The sequence below is a fragment of the Daphnia magna genome, unplaced genomic scaffold, assembly GCF_020631705.1.
Source record: "Daphnia magna isolate NIES unplaced genomic scaffold, ASM2063170v1.1 Dm_contigs224, whole genome shotgun sequence".
Taxonomy (NCBI): domain Eukaryota; kingdom Metazoa; phylum Arthropoda; class Branchiopoda; order Diplostraca; family Daphniidae; genus Daphnia; species Daphnia magna.
Genome location: NW_025533187.1, coordinates 36,707 through 56,245, shown reverse-complemented (window position 1 = coordinate 56,245; position 19,539 = coordinate 36,707). Strand labels below are relative to the sequence as shown.

Here is a 19,539-nt window from a genome sequence, read left to right as displayed (position 1 = left end):
GGCAATTAAAACCTTCCTAACTAGAGTCATGGCTACGTTGACCGTTGACTCTTGGCTCGTCGGTAATAACCCATCTTGTTTAACTTCCTGATTACCTTCCAGTTTGTCACGGGCAAGGAATATAGTTTTAGAGCGGCCATCAAAAATAAACTCGTGTTTGTCTGCGGCGTCCAGACCCAATATACATGATTCTGATATACCGTTCGTGACGATAAATTCTTGGTCTAGTAAATTGGCTCCGTAAACAACTGGTAGGGAAACTAACCCTAACGTGAACAATTTTTTGTTGTGCACATCGTATAGTTCTACGTCGGACTCAGAGCAATTCACTTGCTCTTCCAACGCTATCCGATTAAAAATATCTATATGTAAAAGGCTCCGCGCTGCACCCGTATCGAATAATGCTTTAAACGGAATATCGTGAATTTTCACAGAAAGTCGAGGGGCTGCTGATTTACTGAAAGCTGTAATTTTTGCGACTGATGGTATGGTTTTGGGGCTTAATGACCTATTCTCCGTTAACCCCATTTTACGGCTGGCCTTTATTCGTTTCCCTGGTTCGGTGAAGCGTCAGTTTCGTTAGGCTTAATTAAGTTTTTCTTCTCGGGGCAAAATTTCGCTACGTGGCCTACTTGTTGACAAAAGTAACAGGTAGGTGGCGTCTCTGGTGTCGATTGCGGTTTTATAAATCGAAAGCAACTTTCGATGCTGTGGTTGGTAAGGCCGCAGTTTGAGCAGCCAGCGGCATTTTGCGTTGCCCTATTTCGTTGGAAAGGTTGCTGACCTGAGTTATTTTCGTTAGGCCTGCCGAAAGTGTTGCCGACTGGTTGTCGGAACCCGTTCATTGGGCCTTGGCGGTTGAAACTGTTTTGGGGGGCGTGGTTTGAGAAATTTCCGTGTCTTGATTGGTTCGGGGGATAGCTGGAGTTGTTTCTGGGGGGTTGACGTATCTCATTTGTTTGGCGAATGCTAGCCTGCATGATGCTGCCGAGGTTTGTTATGACGTCCGTTAAACGGTCAATTTTTCCGCTCAAGTCGGGCGATGTGCTTGTTTCTTGTAGAGCAGGTTCAGTGGTGGCTAATTTCAGGCAGGATGCGATTGAGTTTATGTGTTCACTTTGTTTTTCGATTGCTTGTAGGATAGCTGTTTCGTTTTGAGTGCTAGCTACCGCGTTAACAAATATCCTTTTGTCTTTTTCTATCGTATCCGATTGGACGCGCTTTGCGTACTTCTGTGTGATAGATACAAGTTCTTCGAATGTTGATACTGATTTGTGTCTTACGATGTTTTGAAGTTCTGGTTCCAGTCCTTGCAAAAATTTTTGTCGAAGTAATCTTAGTTGCGTGGTTTTTTCTTCGGGTGTTTCCTGGTTGTTGGAGGGATAGGCACGTGTGTATAGCGTTTTAAGTCTGTAGGCATAATTTAAAATATTTTCTTTTGGCTTCCGTTGTATCTCGTCGAATTGGTTTTGATAAAAATCAATGTCTTCGGATCCATGGTAGTTTTCTTGGAAGAGTTTCTTGATATCTTCGTATTCGTAAGTATCGCTGGATTCCAAGATGTTTTGTAGTAAGTCGTATGCTTCGCCCGACATTTTAGTTGATAGCATACTGATTATTTCTGCATTGTCCCAGTTTGACATGGCTACGACGTTATCGAAAAGCTTAATCCAACGATCGAAGCGAACAGCGGGGCTGCCTGAGAAATTTTGCAGTTGATTCAGCATGGTGATGGCTTCCCTGCCCTTACGGTGGTCATTTTTCCGGTAATAATTTGGGGGTGATGCCATTTCTTGGTTTTTTGTGATGTTTATGTTGTTGATTCCTTTTTCGTTAAATAAACACTCTTGGTCTTCGCTTTTCTTTTCGTCCCGTGTGACGTCAGTGGGTGAGTAATTTGTGCAGTTTACCCGAGCTTTTTTGTGTGTGCTGTTCTCGGGAGTTTGATAGCTCGCTTCTTTCGGGTAAGGCGTATATGCCTCGGTTTGTTTTAGAGTGTCAGCTCGGTTTGTATCAAACCAGAGACGGTGAGGATTTTGTGTCTTTTGTGGGGGGTAATAAACTGGTCCGTACGTATTTGGAAAATGAGGGATCGGATTCTGATCTTCAAGGGTGACGGCAGGGGTGTAACGTGGTTGAGGTCGAACAGGGGTTTGATCAGTTGACTGAATTTTGTACAAAATAGCGTGATCCCGATCCGGTGTTTTGTGTTCAGTGTTATTGCTAGGGTTTCGAGTGGCTGGATGAGAGAGTAGGTTCCTTGTCGTGTCGTGTGTTTGGTACTCGCTTCTTTCCGGAGCGCTGTGGTGTAAATCTGCGCTACGACCGCGAATTGGCCCGTTATTTTCACAAAGTGGAGAATGGATCTTATTTCGTTGACTGCAGCGGTCACAAATGCACACAAAAGGGCTGTCAGCTCGCTCGCTTCGTGCTGCCAGAGTTGTAGAGCTTTCGTGAGTTTCTTCCTTTCCACGAGTTTGGTTAAGTTGTGCAATAGTTCTGAAAAGTGGGGCTGGAGTGGAAAGTGGGAATGATGGTCGCACGTCTCTAGATATGCACGCTGAATGGCCTGTCGGAGGGGATGGATTTGCTGTTTGGATGGGGTGCTCTCTAGCTCCGTTGTTATCCAATCGATTATTGCACTGGCTTGTGGATACGCTGGGCGTATGTGTTTCAGCTCTTGCCGGAGTAGATGGGCGTACTGTTTGTGCAATGTCGCAATCCTCGTCGTGGTGTTCCACTTTTCCATGCGCGGAAATTGTTCTTAAAGGGTATTCTATGATATCGGGGCTTATTTCGTCTCCGCCGATAGCGTTGCTGTGTTGGCTTAGGGCTGTCAGGATGTGTCTCGATTTCGATGTAGGGCGTGAAAGGTAGGGGATTATTGATGGCGTTTGTGGTGGAGTTGAGCGTGTTAGGTGTAATGTTTCCTTGGGGAGTACTGGTATTTGGTGGTGGAATATGGAGATGCCCTGTGAGACGGTCGACTAATTCGAAAAATGAGTTGCTAGTGGGCGGGGGAAGGTCTGAAGTGTTTGGAATTATGGTCGAGAGTGCTTCTTCGATAGTCTGGTTGTCTACACGATCTTGGTGGAATGTGGTGGCCTCGTTATTTATTACACAGATATTTTGTATTGGCTGGTCAGTGTTAGTTTCGTCGGATGGGGTGTTATTTGTTAGGACCTTGCTGTTTGCTGGGTCCGTTTTTTCACTTACTGAATTGATAGTGGGCGTTGTGTTTGCACTATGTGATTCAGGGATGACAGTAATTTGCGGGGCTTGGGAAATAAGGCTTAATTGCGTAGTTATGGTTTCTGTTTTAATACTGCCTTCGTTGGAGCTTTCGGTACTTATTGATAAATTGGTTAGATTTGTCACTTTTTTGGGTGTAAAGAAATTTGCAATCCTGGTTATAAGTGACGGATTTACGTTGTCAGTGTTTTGGATGCGTATCTTCTTAGATCGTAAAATAGCCTCAGGATTATCTACTTGCTCTAAAGGTACGTAATTTAGCGTTGAACGAGTAGGTCTCTTATGGGAAGGAGGAAAATTGTGAGGAGTGTACGTATTAGGCTGAGTCAGATCAGCCGTGAAAGGTGGAATTTCAGAGAGTTCAACGGGAGCGTTATCAGTTTTATTAGATTTTTGGAAGAAGGTACGTCCAGTTTTAGGCTTAGCACCCGTATACAGCGACATTGTAAGTGAGTTTGAAAACCGCTGCCACCAGATGTAAAGGAGTACACGACGTTGTCATGTTGTCTCCAATACGGAAAAGTTTAATTTAATGCGGCGTCTTTACTCACAATGTCTTGTATACTTAGCAAGCATAAAACAACACGCACGAAATAAATAAAAAGCCGTGTATTATAAACCGATTTGCAACAGGTAACCGTAGAATAATTAAACAAGCTCGTAAATTGAGGGAAGAAGACTCATGACACTTAAAGGTTACCAATGGGTACTAACTTCAAGGCATAGACGTAATAAAGTAAGAGTCAAACAGCTACTTAGTGATTACTTAAAGGGGTACTTATTCTGCGGCTTGCAAGAGTTACGGTAGCGGGCTCGGCGGGAGAGCGGCAGAGGCCTAAGTTGGCACACGGAACAGGCAGAGTAGATCTGACTGACTTTTGGGAGTTTGCGGTGGCTTTTTATATGTTAGTCATCATCCCGTGGGGGACATACGGGACAATGTTAAGGTATAGGCGGACAAAATCGGGCGGTATCGGGCGAATTTGGACGTCACGAAGAGGTATAGGCGGACAAATTCAAGCGGTATCGGGCGAATTTGGACGATTGTTAAAAATAGGCCGGGCAGTTTCGGGCCGTTTCGGGCAATTCCCAACAGACAAAAATATATCTATTTTTAGCTACGGCAGGTTAAGGCCGTTTTGGGCGGCTTTGGACAAATCATAAAAGTTTCTATTTATAACGGGCGTGCCGAGACTTGTTCTCTCCGCTTGTTATATTTTCTAGAAAGTCTAATAACTAGGTCAACTAGTGGGGTATTAAGTTAAGGGGAGTTTAAGAAATAAGGTCTTAGTTTAATTAAGCAAAAAAATAAAAAGGGCAAGAAGGGGCTTCGCTTGGCGTTTCGTTACACTTGTATTCAATGTGAATACACTGTGATACCTTGAGTTTTTACTTCTACATGTAAACAGAATCAAATATACTTGTATTCAATGTGAATACACTGTAATACCATGAGTTTTTACTTCTATATGTTAAACAGAATCAAATATTCTTGTATTCAATGTGAATACACTGTGATACCATGAGTTTTTACTCCTTTATGTAAGCAGGATCAAATATACTTGTATTCAATGTGAATACACTGTTATATTATGAGTTTATATTTTTTCATTTGAACAGAATCAAATATACTTGTTTTCAATGTAAATAGAGTGTTATATTATGAGTTTATACTTTTACATGTAAACAGAATCAAATATACTTGTATTCAATGTGAATACACTGTTATATTATGAGTTTATACTTCTAAATGGAAACAGAATCAAATATACTTTGTGTACAATGTGAATACACTGTGATACCATGAGTTTTTACTTCTATATATAAACAGGATCAAATATATATTTGTATTCAAAGTGAATACACTGTGATACCATGAATTTTTACTTCTATATGTAAAAAGGATCAAATGTACTTGTATTCAATGTGAATACACTGTGATACCGTGAGTTTTTACTTCTATATGTAAACAGGATCAAATATACTTGTATTCAATGTGAATACACTGTGATATCATGAGTTTTTACTTCTATATGTAAACAGGATCAAATATTCTTGTATTCAATGTGAATCCACTGTTATATTATGAGTTTATACTTCTACATGTAAACAGAATCAAATATACTTGTATTCAATGTGAATACACTGTGATACCATGAGTTTTTACTTCTATATGTAAACAGGATCAAATATTCTTGTATTCAATGTAAATACACTGTTATATTATGAGTTTATACTTCTACATTTAAACAGAATCAAATATACTTGTATTCAATATGAATACACTGTGATACAATGAATTTTTACTTCGATATGTAAACAGGATCAAATATACTTTTATTCAATGTGAATGCACTGTGATATCATGAGTTTATACTTCTACATGTAAACACAATCAAATATACTTGTATTCAATGTGAATACACTGTGATACCATGAGTTTTTACTTCTATGTGTAAGCAGGATCAAATATTCTTGTATTCAATGTGAATACACTGTTATATTATGAGTTTATACTTCTACATGTAAACAGAATCAAATATACTTATATTCAATGTGAATACACTGTTATACCATGAAATTTAACTTCTATATGTAAACAGGATCAAATATACTTGTATTCAATCTGAATACACTGTGATACCAAGTGTTTTTACATCTATATCTAAACAGGATCAAATATACTTTTATTCAATGTGAAAACACTGTTATAATATGAGTTGATACTTCTACATGTAAACAGAATCAAAAATACTTGTATTCAATTTGAATGCACTGTGATACCATGAGTGTTAACTTCTATATGTGAACAGGATCAAATATACTTGTATTTAATGTGAATACACAGTGATACCATGAGTTTTTACTTCGATATGTAAATAGGATCAAATATACTTGTATTCAATGTGAATGCACTGTGATATTATGAGTTTACACTTCTACATGTAAACAGAATCAAATATACTTGTATTCAATGTGAATACACTGTGATACCATTAGTTTTACTTCTATATGTAAACATGATCAAATATACTTGTATTCAATGTAAAAACACAGCAATATTATGAGTTTTTACTTCTATATGTAAACAGGAACAAATATACTTGTATTCAATGTGAATAAACTGTGATACCATGAGTTTTTTCTTCTATATGTAAACAGGATCAAATGTGCTTGTATTCAATGTGAATACACTGTGATATTAGTTTGCCGTATCGGTTTTTTCGATTTTTTGCTTCGTTAGTTAGATGATCAATTTTTCCCGTTAACATTGCGTATCATATGATTTGTCTTAACTAAGTAGTCCCTTTCGGTTAAGCTTTTAGTTTGCTGTACCGGTTTTTTCGATTTTCCGCTTAGTTCGTTAGGTAAATAAGTTTTTTCGTTGTCAAGTGTTACAATCACGTAACACTGCATACCATTAGATTCCTCTTAATCATGTAAGGCCTTTTGGGTAATCACGTAACACTGCACATCATTCGATTACTCTTAATTAAGTAGTGCCTTTCGGTTAAGCTTTTGGTTTGCCGTATTGGTTTTTTCGATTTTCCGTCTAGTTCGAAAGATAGAAAGATAGAAAGATTGACCCTTTCCATGAATGTTTTGTGTAAAAAATATTTATGACCCATCATCCGTAAAAGTTGATAACCATGCAACAGATAGCTTATTCTTTTTCACACGGCCACACCAGCCATGATTAGATGTATCTATCTGATCCCCTCCAACCGATTAGACCCGGCGAGAAGAGATTAGGATTAGCGCCATTTTATTTTTTAGAAAATGGGGTACCCTTTTGCTGGGGAAATGACCTTGCTGCTAATGACCACCTGATGGTAGCCTTTTTTACGGCCTACCTGATGGTAGCCTTTTTTCGGCTTACCTGATGGTAGCCATTTTTCGACTTATCTGATGGTAGCCTTTTTCGGTTTACCTGACGGTAGCCAAGCCACGGCTTTGGTCCGTTTCTTTTTTATTCGGCGTTCTGATTAAACTTTGCTAAGAATTTCGCTATCTCTTACGGTTTCTGAGTTATTTGACTTCAAAGTTTTTTTACCAAAAATAACCTCTCCGCTTATCTTTTTCAGGTTGGCTGCTGCTGTTTAGTATATTTGTACCACGTTTGTATGTTCCCTCCTCCTACTCTTAGTGTCTCTTGGTAGAGCGTGCGAGTAGAAGGCGGTCTGGTGGAACGACTCTGATTTTTAGCCGATGCTGGAGTCCATCTCCCTGGCGAGATCAGAGTTGTGAAATCGGAACTGGCATTGTCTTATAATCACTATTCTGGGACTCTGTTCTTCTCTACCCGTGGGCTACACATATCGCATTCATGCTTATGAATTGATATATGTGTAGCACAACTCCTTTATCGGAGGGAACCGTGGGATAAAGGAAGGGCGGAGCGACAGAATACTGGTCGTCCGAGTCATCAGGCACATGGTGCGGCAAAGGGCGAAAGTTCAAAGACCCGCCTGATCGTAACACAGCCAGCCGCCTTTGCCACGTTTGTACTAACCCCCCTTTTTGGAAACTGAATGAGATTTTGAGAATAGCTCTCTCGTTCAGTGGGCAGACCTTCAGACTTACGAGCGTTGACGGTTCCACTGATCACGCGGACGGGTCGTTCGGAAAAATAACCGGAAGGAGTGGGATTGGACTAATCAATCATTATCTTTTACAAACTAGAGTTTCAGGAACGTAGAAAATTTGATTTCAAGCTTTCACTAAAACGAGGGATTTTACTTGCGGAAGGGCACTATTCTGTGGGATTTTATTTGCGGAAAGGCACTATTCTGTGAGATTTTATTTGCGGAAGGGTACTATTCTGTGGGATTTTACTTGCGGAAAGGTACTATTTTGCGGGATTTTGCTGCGGAAAGTGTACTAAAATGCGAAATCCACTCGCGGAGAGGACACTAATTTGTGGAATCCACTTGCGGAAAGTGCTACTTTGCGGAACGGTAACTGCGGTTTTCCAGTCTTTTTATCAACTTTTGAAAATGAGAGTGAGCCTTTACGAATTAGAGGGTAAAGCCAAAAAAACCAGGAAACACTTAGTAGTTCTCAGGTTCCCCAGCGCTAAAGGGAAGACGGGTAATTGGGACTACTTCTATAGGGCAACTGTGGAATAAATGCTATCCGATGATACAATGATCCCGAGTTACTTTGTACAATTACCATCGACAGCTCTAGACTTTCATGCCTCCCTCTCCGTAACACTAAGAACAAGAAAACTTACACCAAGATTAACCGGGATTATTTTGGGAGACTAGATGGGAACATAGAAGGAACCCTCATCTCACCGATAGAGGGCGAACTTCCAGGTAGTCTTAGTTGGGCACTTTACAATAACACAACCCCACGACAAATAACACCTAAGTCAGCTTCAACAACTACAGATATCTACCATCTCAATCCAGGGGGGGTTATAATAGAAAGAAACACAGGGCAATCACCACAGCTTCCACCACCTAGCGTCAGTTTTACCACACCACAAACAACATCCACACCACCAAACAATTCAAGCCGGGGCACACACACAAAGGGATAGCCCGCTGACGATCGACCTGACACCAGGTGGTCACGAGAAGCAAACCCTAACACAAACACTACAGCCGGCATTAGGATCACCGATGGGCCACGAGGAGCCTCCTAGCCAGGCTCCGTTGACGTTCAATAATAACACACACAACACACACAACGCATCCACAGATACATTAGAGAACTTGGTCATTTTAGCGGAACAATCAGAGGGCACGGAATCACTCTCTATACTCGACCTCCTACCTCCACCAGAGTTGCCGGTAGAGGCGCTCCTGGAACCTAAGTGTATTCATATAGGTAAACTCTTAGCTGAGGTTGAAAACGTGATCGCTGCAAAAAACGTCATATTAACGAGTTACCTGATTATTATTGCCCTCCAATTATCCCACTAGCCAAACAGTTTCAATGTCCATCCATGCGTAGAGTAGCCAATAAAGACCTCCTTGATAAGCTTAACGCAGCGATGATGTCCTGCTAGAGAATGCAGCCTTGCATTGATTAAAGCTGAAGAGGAGGTTGAAAAACAACTTAGGAAAGAGATACTCGATCTCTCTGAGGGTTGGAGGTTTTCCCATGATGAGTATACTTCCATCAAGTATATAAAAGAAAGCAGGCTCTCTCGCATCCATCCATACACCACACGCACAGGTCCACTTATATTTTTTCATATCACGGGGGAGGGGGATAATTTACGCATCACACCACACGTATCTAATGCTAGGGCGAACACATCAGGTCATAAAATTCCAGGGAAAGCAAAGGGAGCGAAAGCGACTGGAGCAACCAAGGAAGCTCCGGCAACCAAGGTACCTGATGCCAACACCGCACAAAACAGAAACGAACCAAACAAGGAGAGTAAGAAGAGAAAAGGTAACACAAACAGGAATAAGAACAGAGGGAAAAACAATAAAAACTCAGGGAAAAACAATAAAAACAATAAAACGACCAGTAAAGGGGGAAATAAAACGACAGAAAAGACAGCACTTACCCAAATAGCCGCCCCTAGAGTCAGTTCTCCCCAACCCTCTACAAGCATACAGGCGGCCCCAACACCACCAGTGGCCGCCCGAACGAACAGCAACCCCCCGGCTAGACGAACACTATCACCAACAGTTCAAATACAACCACGCACTCATGAACCGTAAAAAAACGGCCACAGATATATAGCACCACATCTCAGAGAAAACAGGGGGAATCAGAACTCTCGTTACACAAATCCACCACCACCAACACGAACAACAGGCGCACGCTCCTACCCACCCCCGGCGACATTCCGTTGGACCCCAACAGGGTGGGAAAGGATCCAACGCGACGAACCAACGGGACGGAACGACCGTCGTACGGGTTCGGTCGCTCGGTACCAACCTCTTTGCTACGTACCAAACGAAGTGCAAGATCAAAACCGACAGGGAGGGAGGAACTGCTCCAGTAGATAATTTGTAATGACGTAGGGGCACAGCTTGATGAGGGTGTAAGAGAAGCCTTAATTAAAGGCCTTTCTTTCATCCCACAAGTAAATTTTAATAGGGAAACACTAGAAAGGGACTTAGGGAAATTAAGACGTAGCATAAATCTGAAATTACACTGGAATATGAATGGGGGTGGGATTACAAAACCAGCATGATATCTAGGATCCTTAAATCAGATTGGGAACCACCTGAGGCATTAAAAGAGTCTAATATACTCTGGTCAGAGCTCTTCTCTACCGAAATACTGAAGGGAAAGATAGGGACCAACTTCTCAACCAGCGCTTTCAAAGCCTGGAAGAAGCTGACCAATGACACACGCTGGTACGTCTTAAAAGCAGATAAAGGGGGAAAAACAGTTATTTGGAGTAGGGAAGATTACAAAAAAGAGGCACTTAGACAACTAGGGGATAAAAACACTTACATGGGGCTATCAAAAACAGAGGCAGAGGGATACATAGGGAAAATACATAAACACAAAATCATAGTTACAAATACACTTGAAAAACATAACTGTATCACAAAGGCGGAGGGTAGTAGAGTTAGGAACCAGCAGTTCTCGTTACCTGCCACATATTTTCTCCCAAATATCCATAAAGAGAAGCGGGAAGACACCGGGGAATTCGCAGCAAGACCAATCATAGCGGCAGTAGGTAGACCTTTCAAGGCTCTAGATGAGTACCTTGCTAAGCTTGCGGCTTGTTTACTACCGTGCAACCCGGGATTACTGATAGACACAGCAGCGCTTTTAAGGGATTTGGCAACAGTGCCAAATCTCCCGCCAGGAGCTAAACTGTTTTCAGCTGATGTAGTATCGCTCTACCCGTCCATCGACTGGGTAGAAGCGGTAGACGACTCAACCAGCTTCTATATGGAACACTTTGACGTAGTTAAAGAATTTTGCGAGAAAAATGATATGCTCCCTCCTCCTCCACACCAGATCTTTAGATACATACTACAGATGCTTTTAAAAAACAATGTCTTCCATTTACAAAATGAAAAGTACTTCAGGAAGCTTAAGGAAACAGCAATGGGTTGCTCGATGTCAGTTTTTATGGCCAACGCCTTTATGTATAGAAAAACACGACACCTTATTGAGAACCCACCAGCCGAGCTTCTTTATTTTGGAAGGTACATTGATGACATTGTAGAGATATGGAGAGGGGCGAATGAAAACATTCCAAACCTCTTTGAGGGTGTAGTTGATGACAACATCAAACTCACATTTGTCTACGGTGGTAAAACACTTAAAGCCCTTGACTTGCTAATAGAGATTGAGGATGATGGCTCACTGTCGACTCTTCTATATAGGAAGCCGACAGAAGGTACCCAATTCGTACATTGGACCTCAGCACATCCAGTAAATCTTAAAAGCTCAATCCCATACGCCCAACTCCTTATGATCAAAAGGAATTGTAGTAAGCACTCTGAATTCACCCGTGAGGCGGAGACACTCCTACACAAGTTCAGAATAAGGGGCTATCCTCAGAAGGTTCTAGACAGCGCTTATAGCAAAGCTCTCCTTAAGGATCGAGCCGAACTATTGAAGACAGGGGGGAAACCAATAACCAACCAACCAACCAATACCTCGACACAGGCGACGAGCGCTTCACGTTAGTCTCTGACTTCCATGAACCGCTCGTCCTACCACTGAGTAATAGCATACGATCCTTTTACACGAATCTACACGAAACACCACTTATCACAGAAAGAGTAGAACGACTCGGCCCCCAGCTTCCATTAGAACCTCCAAGACTAGCTTTCAGAGCAGGTAGATCTCTTGGTAGCTCACTAGGTCCAATCTTCAAGAAAGGGGAATGGAATTCTAAGGAAGGAGACGATGAGTTGCTGTGTTCACGTGCTTCGCACGTGGACCTTACTCTTAGTAGTTCCAAACTCTTTGTGCTTCGTGCACAACGAACACTAAAATTAGGGCTTGACAGAATAGGCGACCTACCACGAGGGTGTTATAGTTCTTCAAGGTTCGTGTGCTTCGCACACGAACACTACATTTTGACTTACCAGGTAGGTGATAGCGTCCATCTTGGTTCGTGTACTGGAAACACGAAAACTACATAGAGTTAGGAAAAACTTGGGTATTATTGTGTTCCGCACGCCAATCTGACACTAGAACACAACACTAGAACACAACACTACACTTAGGCCTTGAAAGAATGGGTTTTCTACCACATGGGTGATATAGTTCATATTGGTTCATTTGGTCCGCGATTTAGCCTACAATACACTGTGATACCATGAGTTTTAACTTCTATATGTAAACAGAATCAAATATACTTGTATTCAATGTGAATACACTGTGATATTATGAGTTTACACTTCTAAATGTAAACAGAATCAAATATACTTGTATTCAATGTGAATACACTGTGATACCATGAGTTTTTAACTTCTATATGTAAACAGGATCAAATATACTTTTATTCAATGTGAATACACTGTGATACCATGAGTTTTTACTTCTATATGTAAACAGGATCAAATATACTTGTATTCAATGTGAATACCCTGTGATACCACGTGTTTTAACTTCTATATGTAAACAGGATCAAATATACTTGTATTCAATGTGAATACACTGTTATATTATGAGTTTATACTTCTACATGTAAACAGGATCAAATATACTTGTATTCAATGTGGATACACTGTGATACCATGAGTTTTTACTTCTATATGTAAGCAGGATCAAATATTCTTGTATTCAATGTGAATACACTGTTATATTATGAGTTTATACTTCTACATGTAAACAGAATCAAATATACTTATATTCAATGTGAATACACTGTTATACCATGAAATTTAACTTCTATATGTAAACAGGATCAAATATACTTGTATTCAATGTGAATACACTGTGATACCACGTGTTTTTACTTCTATATGTAAACAGGATCAAATATACTTTTATTCAATGTAAATACACTGTTATATTATGAGTTTATACTTCTACATGTAAACAGAATCAAATATACTTGTATTCAATGTGAATACACTGTTATATTATGAGTTTATACTTCTACATGTAAACAGAATCAAATATACTTGTATTCAATGTGAATACACTGTGATACCATGAGTTTTAACTTCTATATGTAAACAGGATCAAATATACTTGTATTCAATGTGAATACACTGTTATATTATGAGTTTATACTTCTACATGTAAACAGAATCAAATATACTTGTATTCAATGTGAATACACTGTGATACCATGAGTTTTAACTCCTATATGTAAACAGGATCAAATATACTTGTATTCAATGTGAATAAATTGTGATACCATGAGTTTTTACTTATATATGTAAACAGGATCAAATATACTTGTATTCAATGTGAATACACTATGATACCTTGAATTTTTACATCTATATGTAAACAGCATCAAATATACTTGAATTCAATGTGAATGCACTGTTATATTATGAGTTTATACTTCTACCTGTGAACAAAATCAAATTTGTATTTAATGTGAATACACTGTTATATTATGAGTTTATACTTCTACATGTAAACAGAATCAAATATACTTGTATTCAATGTGAATACACTGTGATACCATGAGTTTTTACTTCTATATGTAAACAGGATCAAATATACTTGTATTCAATGTGAATACACTGTTATATTATGAGTTTATACTTCTAAATGTAAACAGAATCAAATATACTTTGTATTCAATGTGAATACACTGTGATACCATGAGTTTTTACTTCTATATGTAAACAGGATCAAATATATTTTGTATTCAAAGTGAATACACTGTGATACAATGAGTTTTTACTTCTATATGTAAACAGGATCAAATATACTTGTATTCAATGTGAATACACTGTTATATTATGAGTTTATACTTCTACATGTAAACAGAATCAAATATACTTGTATTCAATGTGAATACACTGTTATATTATTATTTTATACTTCTACATGTAAACACAATCAAATATACTTGTATTCAATGTGATTACACTGTGATACCATGAATTTTTACTTCTATATGAAAACAGGATCAAATATACTTGTATTCAATGTGAATACACTGTTATACTATGAGTTTTTACTTCTATTTGTAAACAGGATCAAATATACTTGTATTCAATGTGAATACACTGTTATATTATGAGTTTACATTTTTACATGTAAACAGAATCAAATATACTTGTATTCAATGTGAATACACTGTTATATTATGAGTTTATACTTCTACATGTAAACAGAATCAAATATACTTGTATTCAATGTGAATACACTGTGATACCATGAGTTTTACTTCTACATGTAAACAGAATCAAATATACTTGTATTCAATGTGAATACACTGTAATACCATGAGTTTTTACTTCTATATGTTAAACCGGATTAAATATTCTTGTATTCAATGTGAATACACTGTTATATTATGAGTTTATACTTCTATATGTAAACAGAATCAAATATACTTGTATTCAATGTGAATATACTGTTATATTATGAGTTTATACTTCTACGTGTAAACAGAATCAAATATTCTTGTATTCAATGTGAATACACTGTGATACCATGAGTTTTTACTTCTATATGTAAACAGGATCAAATATACTTGTATTCAATGTGAATCCACTGTTATATTATGAGTTTATACTTCTACATGTAAACAGAATCAAATATACTTGTATTCAATGTGAATACACTGTGATACTATGAGTTTATTACTTCTATATGTAAACAGGATCAAATATACTTGTATTCAATGTGAATACACTGTTATATTATGAGTTTATACTTCTACATGTAAACAGAATCAAATATACTTGTATTCAATGTGAATACACTGTGATACCATGAGTTTTTACTTCTATATGTAAACAGGATCAAATATACTTGTATTCAATGTGAATACACTGTGATACTATGAGTTTATACTTCTATATGTAAACAGGATCAAATATACTTGTATTCAATGTGAATACACTGTTATACCATGAGTATTAACTTCTATATGTAAACAGGATCAAATATACTTGTATTCAATGTGAATACACTGTGATACCAAGAGTTTTTACTTCTATATGTAAACAGGATCAAATATACTTGTATTCAATGTGAATACACTGTTATATTATGAGTTTATAATTCTACATGTAAACAGGATCAAATATACTTGTATTCAATGTGAATACACTGTGATACCATGAGTTTTTACTTCTATACGTAAACAGGATCAAATATACTTGTATTCAATGTGAATACACTGTGATACCATGAGTTTTTACTCCTTTATGTAAGCAGGATCAAATATACTTGTATTCAATGTGAATACACTTTTATATTATGAGTTTATATTTCTTGATGTGAACAGAATCAAATGTACTTGTATTAAAAGTGAATAGAGTGTTATATTATGAGTTTATACTTCTACATGTAAACAGAATCAAATATACTTGTATTCAATGTGAATACACTGTGATACTATGAGTTTTTACTTCTATATGTAAACAGGATCAAATATACTTGTATTCAATGTGAAAACACTGTTATATTATGAGTTTATACATCTACATGTAAACAGAATCAAATATACTTGTATTCAGTGTGAATACACTGTGATACCATGAGTTTTTACTTCTATATAAAAACAGGATCAAATATACTTGTATTCAATGTGAAAACACTGTTATAATATGAGTTTATACTTCTACATGTAAACAGAATCAAAAATACTTGTATTCAATTTGAATGCACTGTGATACCATGAGTGTTAACTTCTATATGTGAACAGGATCAAATATACTTGTATTCAATGTGAATACACAGTGATACTATGAGTTTTTACTTCTATAAGTAAACAGGATTAAATATACTTGTATTCAATGTGAAAGCACAGTGATATTATGAGTTTACACTTCTACATGTAAACAGAATGAAATATACTTGTATTCAATGTGAATACACTGTGATACCATGAGTTTTTACTTCTATATGTAAACAGGAACAAATATACTTGTATTTAATGTGAATAAACTGTGATACCATGAGTTTTTTCTTCTATATGTAAACGGGATCAAATGTGCTTGTATTCAATGTGAATACACTGTGATATTAGTTGCGCATCATCATCGTTGATATCATTGCGTATCATATGATTTGTCTTAACTAAGTAGTCCCTTTCGGTTAAGCTTTTAGTTTGCTGTACCGGTTTTTTCGATTTTCCGCTTAGTTCGTTAGGTAAATAAGTTTTTTCGTTGTCAAGTGTTACAATCACGTAACACTGCATACCATTAGATTCCTCTTAATCATGTAAGGCCTTTTGGGTAATCACGTAACACTGCACATCATTCGATTACTCTTAATTAAGTAGTGCCTTTCGGTTAAGCTTTTGGTTTGCCGTATCGGTTTTTTCGATTTTCCGTCTAGTTCGAAAGATAGAAAGATAGAAAGATTGACCCTTTCCATGAATGTTTTGTGTAAAAAATATTTATGACCCATCATCCGTAAAAGTTGATAACCATGCAACAGATAGCTTATTCTTTTTCACACGGCCACACCAGCCATGATTAGATGTATCTATCTGATCCCCTCCAACCGATTAGACCCGGCGAGAAGAGATTAGGATTAGTGCCATTTTGTTTTTTTAGAAAATGGGGTACCCTTTTGCTGGGGAAATGACCTTGCTGCTAATGACCACCTGATGGTAGCCTTTTTTACGGCCTACCTGATGGTAGCCTTTTTTCGGCTTACCTGATGGTAGCCATTTTTCGACTTATCTGATTGTAGCCTTTTTCGGTTTACCTGACGGTAGCCAAGCCACGGCTTTGGTCCGTTTCTTTTTTATTCGGCGTTCTGATTAAACTTTGCTAAGGATTTCGCTATCTCTTACGGTTTCTGAGTTATTTGACTTCAAAGTTTTTTGACCAAAAATAACCTCTCCGCTTATCTTTTTCAGGTTGGCTGCTGCTGTTTAGTATATTTTTGCCACGTTTGTATGTTCCCTCCCCTACTCTTAGTGTCTCTTGGTAGAGCGTGCGAGTAGAAGGCGGTCTGGTGGAACGACTCTGATTTTTAGCCGATGCTGGAGTCCATCTCCCTGGCGAGATCAGAGTTGTGAAATCGGAACTGGCATTGTCTTATAATCACTATTCTGGGACTCTGTTCTTCTCTACCCGTGGGCTACACATATCGCATTCATGCTTATGAATTGATATATGTGTAGCACAACTCCTTTATCGGAGGGAACCGTGGGATAAAGGAAGGGCGGAGTGACAGAATAGTGGTCGTCCGAGTCATCAGGCACATGGTGCGGCGAAGGGCGAAAGTTCAAAGACCCGCCTGATCGTAACACAGCCAGCCGCCTTTGCCACGTTTGTACTAACCACTCTTTTTGGAAACTGAATGAGATTTTGAGAATAGCTCTCTCGTTCAGTGGGCAGACCTTCAGACTTACGAGCGTTGACGGTTCCACTGATCACGCGGACGGGTCGTTCGGAATAATAACCGGAAGGAGTGGGATTGGACTAATCAATCATTACCTTTTACAAACTAGAGTTTCAGGAACGTAGAAAATTTAATTTCAAGCTTTCACTAAAACGAGGGATTTTACTTGCGGAAGGGCACTATTCTGTGGGATTTTATTTGCGGAAGGGTACTATTCTGTGGGATTTTACTTGCGGAAGGGTACTATTTTGCGGGATTTTGCTGCGGAATCACTTGCGGAGAGGACACTAATTTGCGGAATCCACTTGCGGGAAGGACACTAATTTGTGGAATCCACTTGCGGAAAGTGCTACTTTGCGGAACGGTAACTGCGGTTTTCCAGTCTTTTTATCATATTTTGAAAATGAGAGTGAGCCTTTACGAATTAGAGGGTAAAGCCAAAAAAACCAGGAAACACTTAGTAGTTCTCAGGTTCCCCAGCGCTTAAGGGAAGACGGGTAATTGGGACTACTTCTATAGGGCAACTGTGGAATAAATTCTATCCGATGATACAATGATCCCGAGTTACTTTGTACAATTACCATCGACAGCTCTAGACTTTCATGCCTCCCTCTCCGTACCACTAAGAACAAGAAAACTTACACCAAGATTAACCGGGCTTATTTTGGGAGACTAGATGGGAACATAGAAGGAACCCTCATCTCACCGATAGAGGGCGAACTTCCAGGTAGTCTTAGTTGGGCACTTTACAATAACACAACCCCACGACAAATAACACCTAAGTCAGCTTCAACAACTACAGATATCTACCATCTCAATCCAGGGGGGGTTACAATAGAAAGAAACACAGGGCAATCACCACAGCTTCCACCACCTAGCGTCAGTTTTACCACACCACAAACAACATCCACACCACCAAACAATTCAAGCCGGGGCACACACACACAAAGGGATAGCCCGCTGACGATCGACCTGACACCAGGTGGTCACGAGAAGCAAACCCTAACACAAACACTACAGCCGGCATTAGGATCACCGATTGGCCACGAGGAGCCTCCTAGCCAGGCTCCGTTGACGTTCAATAATAACACACCCAACACACACAACGCATCCACAGATACATTAGAGAACTTGGTCATTTTAGCGGAACAATCAGAGGACACGGAATCACTCTCTATACTCGACCTCCTACCTCCACCAGAGTTGCCGGTAGAGGCGCTCCTGGAACCTAAGTGTATTCATATAGGGAAACTCTTAGCTGAGGTTGAAAACGTGATCGCTGCCAAAAACGTCATATTAACGAGTTACCTGATTATTATTGCCCTCCAATTATCCCACTAGCCAAACAGTTTCAATGTCCATCCATGCGTAGAGTAGCCAATAAAGACCTCCTTGATAAGCTTAACGCAGCGATGATGTCCTGCTAGAGAATGCAGCCTTGCATTGATTAAAGCTGAAGAGGAGGTTGAAAAACAACTTAGGAAAGAGATACTCGATCTCTCTGAGGGTTGGAGGTTTTCCCATGATGAGTATACTTCCATCAAGTATATAAAAGAAAGCAGGCTCTCTCGCATCCATCCATACACCACACGCACAGGTCCACTTATATTTTTTCATATCACGGGGGAGGGGGATAATTTACGCATCACACCACTCGTATCTAATGCTAGGGCGAACACATCAGGTCATAAAATTCCAGGAAAAGCAAAGGGAGCGAAAGCGACTGGAGCAACCAAGGAAGCTGCGGCAACCAAGGTACCTGATGCCAACACCGCACCAAACAGAAACGAACCAAACAAGGAGAGTAAGAAGAGAAAAGGTAACACAAACAGGAATAAGAACAGA

The 19,539-nt window shown here is 39.0% G+C and overlaps 2 protein-coding genes across 2 annotated transcripts; one reads left to right on the top strand and one right to left on the bottom strand.

Moving 5' to 3' along the window:
- Window positions 1-542: 542 nt before the first annotated feature.
- Window positions 543-3,699, bottom strand: LOC123467751. Its single transcript, XM_045167547.1, is given in 2 exon segments — window positions 543-2,846; window positions 2,848-3,699. Coding segments are annotated over 2 exon segments (3,153 nt in total). The 5' UTR covers window positions 3,697-3,699.
- Window positions 3,700-10,413: 6,714 nt separating this feature from the next.
- On the top strand, window positions 10,414-11,877 carry LOC123467750. Its single transcript, XM_045167546.1, has one exon. The coding sequence runs from the start codon at window positions 10,414-10,416 to the stop codon at window positions 11,875-11,877; it is 1,464 nt and encodes a 487-aa protein (XP_045023481.1).
- Window positions 11,878-19,539: the final 7,662 nt, after the last annotated feature.